The sequence below is a fragment of the Ostrinia nubilalis genome, chromosome 22 (genome assembly GCF_963855985.1).
Source record: "Ostrinia nubilalis chromosome 22, ilOstNubi1.1, whole genome shotgun sequence".
NCBI classification, from domain to species: Eukaryota; Metazoa; Arthropoda; class Insecta; order Lepidoptera; family Crambidae; genus Ostrinia; species Ostrinia nubilalis.
Window position 1 is genome coordinate 10,350,928 of NC_087109.1, and position 10,896 is coordinate 10,361,823.

At 41.9% G+C, this 10,896-nt stretch overlaps 1 protein-coding gene across 1 annotated transcript; it reads left to right on the forward strand.

Moving 5' to 3' along the window:
- The first annotated feature begins 1,880 nt into the window (after positions 1-1,880).
- Positions 1,881-9,490, forward strand: LOC135083076 (myrosinase 1-like). Its single transcript, XM_063977841.1, has 10 exons — positions 1,881-1,980; positions 2,503-2,650; positions 3,225-3,391; positions 3,698-3,955; positions 6,078-6,166; positions 6,616-6,763; positions 7,176-7,339; positions 8,545-8,697; positions 9,047-9,138; positions 9,385-9,490. The coding sequence occupies exons 1-10, from the start codon at positions 1,881-1,883 to the stop codon at positions 9,488-9,490; spliced, it is 1,425 nt and encodes a 474-aa protein (XP_063833911.1).
- Positions 9,491-10,896: the final 1,406 nt, after the last annotated feature.

A 10,896-nucleotide genomic window follows, 5' to 3' on the forward strand; every position in this document is an offset into this window, starting at 1 on the left:
GTTTTATTTGAACCATCATTCATGTTGTCATTTCTACTAGTATCTTAATATGTAAGTCTAGATATTAGCACGTCACTACCTTGTTTAATATACCACGCAATCTTGTATACCCATTCTTATAAGATACACCATACAAGAATGCATGGTAAATTCAGTGAACTGCTCCTGAATCGAATGTACCTACTACTACTATTTCTATTTATTTATATTAACCGGCAGACAGTGGTGACTGAGTTTGTTGCGGCGCTTCTTCTCAGCACTTGCCAAATGTTGGTCTCGAAGCGCTGGTAGGGTAAAAAGATTATGAGACATGTAGAGGCTCCTTAAGAGCAAAATGACGATTTGTAAGAACTATTTATTAGTCCAAACAAATAAAGAAATTTTGACTTTGACTTTGAACCCACACCTAAAGTTACAACCACACAAAGGCTAATGACAGGTCGTGCGGACTGTCATGGGTCGCGCGACCTGTCATATCCCTATGATCGCGCCGGCGATGGCGATCTGCCCCCCTAGACAAAACGCACTTTTTGATCGAATCGAAAATCGAATCCGTCAAAACTCCATACAAAAATGGGCTTTTCGACCACTTTTCGACTGGTTTGCGATTATAATTTGCACTTTGTCTAGACCCACAGCACGCGTTGCGTTGGTGTGGTTGAAGCATTACTATTTTGACGCGCAGGTGACATTGGCGGAACAAAGTGCTCAGTGGTGAAAAAACGCAAGTTCATCGCCATCACCCATAAGAAGAAGTACTTTTTGACAGAATCGAGGGTGGTAGAATTCGACTGTCTTGATCCGAAAGATCTAGGGTTCGATTTCCATCTATAGATGATATTTTCAGCTTTGTGTAACAAAGAGTAAAGACTCTCCGGTTGGTTAACAAAAGCTGCAGTTCGATTCTCGTGATCTGAAAGTCCTTGATTCGACTCTCAATAAAAGGATTATCATTTGGTAACAAAAAGAAATATATTATATTTCATGTTTGAATAGTTGAAGACTTTACGACGAGCTATTACTTATGGGCTGTAGTTACCTAATTATATGTTTTTTTTATGCATAACAAGGCAGGTATTTGACCACAATCGCACCTGATGTTAAGTTTGTTATCGACACGACAAGAAGAAGAAAGAAGGGCTCTTTTCTTCTCGACTAGTGCGAACAAGGCTTTAGTTAGAGTGAGTCGGCCTAAAATTGTTAGAGCGAGATCAATCAGTACCCTGAGCACGAATGACTCTCATGGATGGACGATTAGTAATAGTGTTCATTTGGCGGCGCTGTTAAATAAAAAAATAATACAATAAATAACAAAACAATAGCATAAGAACGATATTCGATCGTGCTCAGGGTACAGCTGACAGCCTAGGCCTATAATATACTACTACTAAGAAATGTTAACAGGATTGTACTAATTAATAAAGAATTGTTTTAATTAATATTCACCGTAATTAAAGACCTACTATACCTACTCATTTCCATCAATCAGTTCTTTGAAGTTGGACGTGAATTAATTTTATTAAAATACCGTGGAAGAAGTATTATTTAATCAGTAAAATGATCGTTATTCAGTTAGTGGTTTTCAGGTAAGAAAAATTGTAATGGTTGAAGTGGTTCCAAGGTTTTAAAAAATACCATATTATGCATTTGTCACACTGGATAGCTGCGTTCACTTTGATCTGACCACTAGCGGAAGAACGCATCTAACTAAAGCCTGGTCCATGAGCACGTAGAATCCCGTCCAATGACCCCGAGCTACCCATCCTTATCGCTCGCGCGTAATTATATTGCTGTCGCGACTGTGCGACGCGCGCCCGCAGTGAGTGTGCCAGGCTTTAGTGTAGCAAATCCCTTTTGTTAACTGTTTTAACAGTGTGGTGATGTTAAGGCTGGAGGCGCGACTCCTGGAGTTCCCTCCAGGCTTCAAGTTCGGAGCGGCCACCGCGGCCTACCAGATCGAAGGCGCTTGGAATGCCAGTGGTAGGGCTTTTCATACATACCATTTTACACATTAATTAGATAGCCCAAGCAAACAATAGTGACTGAGTTTCTTGCGCTGCTTTTTCTCAGCACTGGCCCATTTATTGTCCCGAGTCCCGAAGCAGTGGTAGGGTTAATACTGGGACGTGTAAAAGTGCTTTTTAAAAGCCTATTTGCAAAAATAAATGAGTTTTATGAGTTTTTATGAGTTTCAAAGTACTTGTAGAGCCTCAGGACGTGTGTTGGCGAAGCAGTTTCTACCCGGTCCGTTTCGTAGCTGGGTCGACGATCGCTTACAAGCGGCGAAATAAGAAACCGACTCGTGAACATACACCCTGAATGACGAACGAAGTAACATGAAAAGAAATATCTTATTATCATAGACCAAGAACCACTAGGTTGAAAGCCCTTTCATCTTTATGTACCTACCTATCAGACTCTTTTTTTTTTCTGGAAAAACACATTTTAACACCTAAATGACACCTCCAGTGAGCAATGAAGGAGATTCTTAGTTGTTTGCAGACAAAGCAGTGAGCATATGGGATGAGTTGATACACAAGCACCGGGACCGCGTGGTAGATGGTAGCGACGGCGACGTGGCCTGTGACTCCTACCACCAATGGAAGAGAGACGTGGAGATGGCTGCAGAGCTGGGCTTAGATACCTACAGGTTAGTATCCTCCCTCTAATCTAGCTGCCAGGGTTGGAGGCAGGATGAGGCCTTTTATCCTTGAAGAAGAAAACCAAGTGTTCAAGAGGACACAAGAAAGTGACGTGTACCATAATTGAAAAGAACTGCAGAGTCGACCTGAAATTCTACAGGCAGGCACCATGATTACCTTTAGCAACACAGGAGCAGTGGCGTTTACTTAGTGCGTCCAAGTTTTTCATGGGTGTACGGGTTTACAGTGGTGGCAGCCTAACTAGTATTCAGCATAGTAGTAGATTCTCCTTGTAGTGGTCCAACGTGTTAAAGACATGGCTTGCATTTGATTTGAGGCCTCAACCCCAAGATTCATCATTTCAGCCACAGGCCGTCCACTCCAGAACCTTGCTGCCCCATCGGCCGTCAGTTCTGCGTAACATATGTGCCCTGCCCATTGCCACTTCAGCTTGCTAATCCGTCTGGCTATGTCGGCGTCTTTAGTTCATTTACGGATCTCCAACAACCCCGAGATAAGAGGTGACAGAATTAAACCTGGACTTCTATAGATAGGTGGAAGTCAGTATCTTCATGTTTCCAGGTTCTCCCTGTCCTGGACTCGCCTTCTGCCCATAGGCTTCGCGCACGTAGTCAGCGAGGATGGGAAGGCGTACTACAGCAAGCTTATTGACGCGCTATTGGCGAAGGGCATCGAACCCGTGGTCACATTGTACCATTTCGACCTCCCGCAAAAATTTCAGGACTTGGGTGAGAAATTGGTTATTGGTTCACTGTTTTTAAGTCGAAAGATTGTGCTTAAAAGGTCAAGCGACAGGCTCACTGATTCAATATTTCTTATGGAGTCGAAACTTAACTTCGAACTCTTAATTCGGGCTATAAGACTGCCTAGACCTAGAAAGCCTATAAGACTGCCTTTGCTTATCCTTGTTTTACCATACCAATGTAGATTGGTAGGTACTGCATAAAACCATTTGAATTTTAATTTTAATTCAAAACCGTGTACCTATTTAAAATTGGACTTGAAGTGACAATAACTTGCTTTTCAACCCTCAGGAGGCTGGGCCAATCCTCTCGTCGCCAACTGGTTTGCTGCTTATGCCAGGGTGGCTTTCAGCCTCTACGCCGACCGGGTTAAGACCTGGATCACCGTCAACGAGCCCATTGCCGTCTGTGATAGCTCCTATAATGGCTACATGGCTCCGGACATAAAAGATGAGGATGTGGGGATGTATCTATGCAACAAGAACATACTGATGGCACATGCGAAGGCTTGGAGAATTTATGATGAGGAATTCAGGCCTAAGTATAAAGGTGAGTGGTTTAGAAGCACATAGATGTTCATCCAGTTCAGACTCTGAGAACTGGATGAAATGCGACTCTCCCTCGCACTAACCCGCATACCTCCCGCGTTCGCCCCGTCCGTACCAGAGCATGGCCGTACCAGAGCCAGGTGCACAGTTAACTCGACCGGGTTGTATTGTCCCCTAACTTGTTTGTTCCCCAGGACAAAAAAATCAGTTTGGTTTTTATTGGTAGTCAAGCTGTAGATCCTGGCTACACAGGAGTTGCAGCGGTGGGAACGTGAGGTGGGAATAGTCCCGTTTGGATCTGAATGAGACAACTTGACTTGATCAAACCTATTGTCGTCCCCCAACTTGATTATTCGCCAGAACAAAAAATGTAGTTTGGTTTTTATTGGTAGTCATGCTGTAGATCCTGGCTACACAGGAGTTGCAGCGGTGGGAACGAGAGGTGGGAATATTCCCGTTTTGATTTCATGGAGACTTATAGCGGTTATGTGCATTTTACTTAGTAGGTAAATTATAAAGGCTCGTAACCTTTTTCTATTTAACATTGTAAGAACACGGGAAGTTATAATTATTACACTATTTGCCCGTGCAAACACCTAAGTACCTATTTGCATAGCAAATTAATTTTAATCTCTCAATTCAAATTGAACTTGTTGTGGGTATTTATGAAGACATTTAATTGAACTTGACTGGTACTTAATTGAAATGATCAATGATCAATTACTGTTATGATAGTATTGGATACGGATTAGTTACTAGGTCAATGTTGGAGGTCGGTTCACAGGAAGCGAGTAAGGCTTGGGAGTAAGGTAACTAGTTGGCTCTATCACAAAATAGCTAGTTTCCTACAAGATTTACATTTTACCTTATAACCTAGGACATTGTTTTTTTTTATCCACAACGAGGAAGCTCTTGGCCTGTATCTCACTTGATGGTAAGTGACGATCAGGCCGAAGATGGAAGCGAGCTTCACCCGGAATCCTCAACCACGGAGGAACTGGCTATCTTACCTCTAACTGCCGGAACACAACAATGCTGTTAACATTGTTGTTATGGCGACAGACTTAGGTAAGATGGTGGTAGCTAGCCAGGCGGACTTAGAACAAGCCCTACCACCAACCAAACCGAACAGAAAAATCTGCCCCCACTGGGAATCGTACCCGGGACCTCTGCGTCTGAAGCAGGTGGTCTTACCACTAGACCACAGAGGCGGTTTCTGAAGCAGGTGGTCTTACCACTAGACCACAGAGGCGGTATTGTAAAAAAAGGACGTATTGAACTGCTTGGGATGGCCAATATTTAAGTATAGGTCTGGTGCTTAACTCAGCTAATGACTGAGGTATGGGAGCGACATTGAGATTTATGACGTACCGTGACAGAGCATAGAAATTTGAACCACATTTTGGAAGTCTCACTGGCGTTTGACGTTTCAAAAACACCCTCCCATAGGTACCTACCTCGGGCACTTACTGGGTTAAGCGATTTTAATTACCTTACATTTTATTGACTTTTACTTTTTTATGCGTAAACTGTAGGTGGCGTCGAAAAATCGAACTTCCTCAGAAGATTAGATGTTGTTCCAATGAGGGCGTCACGCGTTACTCAGTCTGTGGCGCTGAAAAACAATTGAATTCCGCGCTCGATAATAAAGTTTTGGAATTCTTGAGATATTTTAAGCAACAGTTTGGTCACACCAGTTATTTATGTTCTTAGCAATGCAACTTGAAACTTACTTATAAGTGGTAGGTGCAAATACATGAATACAGTTCTGTCAAAAATATTTGGAATGTGGCAGTTAAGTTCAATTTGACGCTACATTTTAATTAGAAAACGTTTGTATGGGGAAAGAAAAGGGCTGTTCCATTTCGCGAATGAAAAATCCGCCAGATGGCAATACCTAGACGCGAGGTCCAAATGCTGCATGATTGGTTATTTTTGACATGACATTGACAGATATGTCAAAATCCACCAATCACGCAGCAGTCAGACCCCACATCCACGTCCCGCCATCTAGTGGATCTTTCATTCGCGAAAACCCTCACCTATATTACTTTTGACAATTCAGGCCGGATCTGGCCGGTTCTTCAGATGTTTTGCAGCATGTTCTTATTGCCATGTTTCAGGGCAAATATCATTCATCAACCATTTGGTGTGGTTCGAACCCGCTGGTAAAGCCGAGGAGGAGGTGACCGCTCTTGCCATGGAATATATCGTAAGTTGCTTAGCAAATGTCTTTTTAGAGAGCTCACAGACGAGCGACAGTTTGTCGGCGACTGCTTGCGATAGTAGGCGACAGTCAGTGACTGAGGTGACTGTCCTGGAGGCGACAGTCTTCCACTGATACTCTTAGTGACTGCCCGTCTTCGAGAGTCGCGATGCATCGGCGACTGTCAGCGACCAAGGGCGGTATTCGCAATGCGTCGGCAACAGTCGTCTAATTTAAATATCTGTCGTACTTAGGCGATTATCGGCGACTGTCGCCGATTTAAAGTTAAGTCGCAAGCAGTCGCCGATGGTCACCTGTTGCTCGTCTGTGAGCTCCTTTAGCGTCATTACTGCAAATGTACCAAGAAAATCCAATAAAATTAGAAGTCACGTACGGTTTGAATTTGAATCTGAGACCCAGTCAAATAAAATAAAGAAACCGGTTCTTTTTCTCAGGCAAGTCGGTACTGCCATCCCATCTTCTCTGAAGAAGGAGGCTGGCCTCCAGCTTTGGAGACGTACCTCTTCACAAAGAGCATCAAGGAGGGCTACAAGAGGTCCCGACTGCCGGCTTTCACGAGCGAGGAGATAGAACTTATTCGAGGTTATTTAATTTTTAAACCTATAAAATATACAACCGTTCCCTGTCAACTGCGCACCTCAGGAATGCGACTCTCCCTCGCACTCACCCGCACATCTCCCCGCATTCGTCCCGTTCGTACCAGAGCGTCGACACAAAATTGTGGCGTCGATGTGACGTCACGGCCGCCAGGTACGCAGTTAACTCTACCGGGTTGTAGATTATCTCAGGCGTGAGAATGCAAAATTCCTATTAACAACATGTATTTTCAATTTCTGCTAGCAGATGTTACTATCACACTCATTTTTGGTTTACGTAAAAATTATCAAATTCTAGTTCCCTTTCTGAAAAAATCATTTGGTAAAAGGGGCTTTTTGCCTTCAGTTTGAAAACTATTATTAACAGTCGTAAAAAGAGTCTTTAATTATAATTCCAGGAACATACGACTTCTACGCCCTGAACCACTACACCAGCAAGGTGGTTCGTTTTGCTAGATCTGGGGAGAAGGTGGGCGGCTGGCCTTTGGACGGCTCCGCAGAACTGGGCATCGTCCTTGAGGCTCGCCCTAACTGGAAACCTACCAGCTGCTGGTGGATAAAGGTGTGTAAGTATACCCTGTGGCGACATCTACGATACGCCACTACAAAACTAGTGACCAACAGATGGCGCTGTTACAACCTCACTATGGCATACTCCACCGCGCGTACGTACAATCCTGCATCGCGGTGTCGGAGTTTTCTGCCCTGCCAAGTATATATAGGAAAACCAAGATGGTAGAAATTGGACCTTGGTCCCCGAGCACAACACCCGCTCGGAAGGAAGCTCTAACACCTTAGCTCCCTTATTGTGGACTAGCGGCCGCCCGCGACATCGTACGCGTGGATCCCGTTTTACCCCTTTCATCTATCTTACGCGGTTTAGATTTGTTCATACAAATGTGTTTTCCCGCTAATTCCCGTTCCCGTGGGAATTCCTAAGTATACTATAACCTGCCCAGGAGTACGAAGAATAATTGTACCAAGTTTCGTTAAAATCCGTCGAGTAGTTTTTGTTTCTATAAGGAACATACAGACAGACAAAAATTTTACTGATTGCATTTTTGGCATCAGTATCGATCACTAATCAACCCCTGATAGTTATTTTGAAAATATATTTCATGTACAGAATTGACCTCTCTACAGATTTATTATAAGTACTTATAGATGAACATCATATCCCACAACCCCATCAATAGACCATAACTTCGAACTTGTCCTATATTCTTCTGATTAATTTTGTTGCAAGTTCAATGACAGTTTAACTTTCCCCCTGGATAAACTTGACCTTCACTGGTTGGGTTTTTATTGGCGGTCAAGCTGTAGATCCTGGCTACACAGGAGTTGCAGCGGTGGGAGCGAGAGGTCAGAATAGTCCCGTGTCAATAGGCCTCCGTCACTCACTAAACGTTGAAGAAGTTGTAGCAGCAAGTTTTTAGGTTTCTGGGTTCAATTCCGCTCGGTTTTTGGATGGCTCAAGGTGGCAAGGCATTGAGGCAGTAACCGTGCGTTTACGGTTTGATGCAAATAAACGAAAGCTTGCCCAGCAACCGCGCGATTATCGCTGTGTCTGAACCAGGCTTAATTGTTGTATTACTGCCTTAGCAAGACAGGAATGGCTGAAGACTGAAGAAGTATGTTACTACATTTCTCTTTCCTCACCAATGTAATGCTCAGTTCGCCCCCTCAGTGATGTAATGCTCGAATCTGTAACGTTACATTATAAGCAATGCTCCACCTGTAACAAAACTATATACACATCTAATGCAGCAACATCCAGAAGGCTTCCGCAACGTTCTGGTATGGCTGAAGGAGCAGTACGGAGACCAGAAGTTCCTGGTGACCGAGATTGGCTACCCTTCGAAAGGAAGCAACCTGGACGACACTGAGCGAGTGCAGTACTTCCAAGACTACTTGACTCAGGTATTTTTTCCCATTCCCTGTCCTTTGATAGGGTTTTAAGTTGCCCAACTCGGCCAACTCCCAAAGTTGAGCTGACAACAAATAAGTTGTGCCATAGAAACGGAAACGATTAAGTAGGTTCGATAAAATTAAATTATATTTCTATCCAATTGCGTACTTTATTGGGGGAGGCCTTTGAAACGAAGGAACGAACTTTGTATCTAAAATAAAAATGTATGTAAATTGGAGAAATCATGGCACTAGAAATCACGTGGTTGAGCTGAATACATTTTAAAAAAAATGTTAAGATGTTAGAACATTAGAAGTCTGTATAAATGTAGTTTAAAACATTATGTTTTGTGTTATGTAGATGCTGTTAGCCATCCAAATAGACAAAGTGAACGTCATTGGTTTCTCAGCCTGGTCTCTAATGGACAACTTCGAATGGATGGACGGTTACAGGTACTTTTGTTTCAATATAGATTAATTAAATATTGAACACTATTGCTATCAATTAGCACTGATCAAAGTTTTGATGAACATCAATACCTATTATAGAACGGTCCTATCATTGTCATAAAATAACATTGATAGCAAATTGATGCAGCTTGCTTGATGACCTTTCAGATAAAGTTGTAGGTCGGTTGATAAAATGTTATTTTATATAAGTGTTGATATCATCAATAATTCATAAAACTTTGTCAACAGCACGAAAGCCCGCGCTCTCCCAGACTTTCAGCTGCGTTCTACTCTGACGTCATCAAAAAGCGCTCTATTTTTTTTGAAGATAGCTCTGCTTACGTCACTTGGATAGCCATAGGTTGTACGCTGGTCTTTGTAGCAGTAGCTGTGGTGCTTTGTCGGTATATCACGAAATTTAGCGACAGGAAAGAACAGGAGTATGAGAGCGTTGCGTTACATGGTTCAGAACAGAAAAATTGAATAATTAGAAAGAAGGATACAGAATTGTGATGGTATAGACTGGGGCAAGGATTTCAGGATATATTTAGTTGAATAAAAGTTGCTTTTACCTAAATGAAGGAGGGATCACGAAATTAAATCTGTCTCGAATATTAAACAAGGTCTGTTAATTAATTTCTATCAAGAAAAGAAATTGATATTAAAGCCAGCTGCTTGTATCAGCAAAAAGGACTTATTTTGCCGTTGTCTTGATTTGTGTTATGGAGATAACTGTAGTAAAGTAGGATAAGTAACCTATTTTTAAAGCGATTGTGTACCAACGTAATATTGTAAATTGTTTACAATTATTTCATTTAACCCTAGAGTGCTCGCGCTATGAGCATTTTGCCGCCCTCGGCAAAAAGCGATCGAGTTATTTTCTACACGATGCGTTTGTTAAAGTCAAGCGTTTCAGTAGCTGCCTCCCCATACTTCACCTCCATGTATTAGAAATTAGAAGAAATTTAGTGCGCAGGTGACCGCAATAGAGAACGATTGTTGAACGTATGTCACGTTTTGCGGCAAATTGCTCACTGCGCGACTACTGACGTAAGTAAAATTTGTGTGTCTGGTTTTTAGTGTAGTTGGAAAATTATTAGTTTTCATTGCGTATAATGTTGTTTTGACATTAATGACGTCATAACATTGATAAATTACTATTAGTGCTTAATTTATTTCATGTCGTTTTCGGTAAAATTCACGTAAAATACAAAAAATGAAAAAACAAGGAAGATGTCGGATTTCGAAGAAGCTGGTGCACTAAAACTAGTGGAAAATGTATACTAAAGTTATGAAGAAAGTAAACATAGTCATTACAATACTGTTATAGAACAATCAGCGGCAGAATCTGAAGATGATGTGCCAAGGGTGCAATAGTTGTGCAAATTTACTGTACAACGCACATTAAATGCACATGTGACAGGCCTGTTTTGTTGAAGCACATGTCATATGTAAGGAAAACCTTTAAGTGTGCTAATAAGTTTAATATTTGATGATGTATGTAGGTAAAAACAATAGTGTTTCTAAGATTTCTATAAATATTTCCTAACATTTCCAAAATATATTTTTTTTCTTTAAATGTTAACCACAAATCTTTAATAAGCGTTATTTTCTAATAGTGTATGCTTTATTCTATCATTTTTAACTGATTTTCATATTTTTAAACTGTTATTTGACACACAACCGGACTTTAAGTTTGGGCGGCAAAATGCTCATACGCGAGCACTCACGTTTCACGGAAAGGCGCGACTACTCTAGGGT

Excerpts from the sequence above, each read along its gene's own strand:
- LOC135083076 (XM_063977841.1), top strand. The coding sequence starts at position 1,881 with ATGTTAAGGCTGGAGGCGCGACTCCTGGAGTTCCCTCCAGGCTTCAAG. Across the intron at positions 6,764-7,175 it reads GGAGATAGAACTTATTCGAG|GAACATACGACTTCTACGCC; the intron begins GTTATTTAATTT and ends TTATAATTCCAG. Across the intron at positions 8,698-9,046 it reads TCCAAGACTACTTGACTCAG|ATGCTGTTAGCCATCCAAAT; the intron begins GTATTTTTTCCC and ends TGTGTTATGTAG.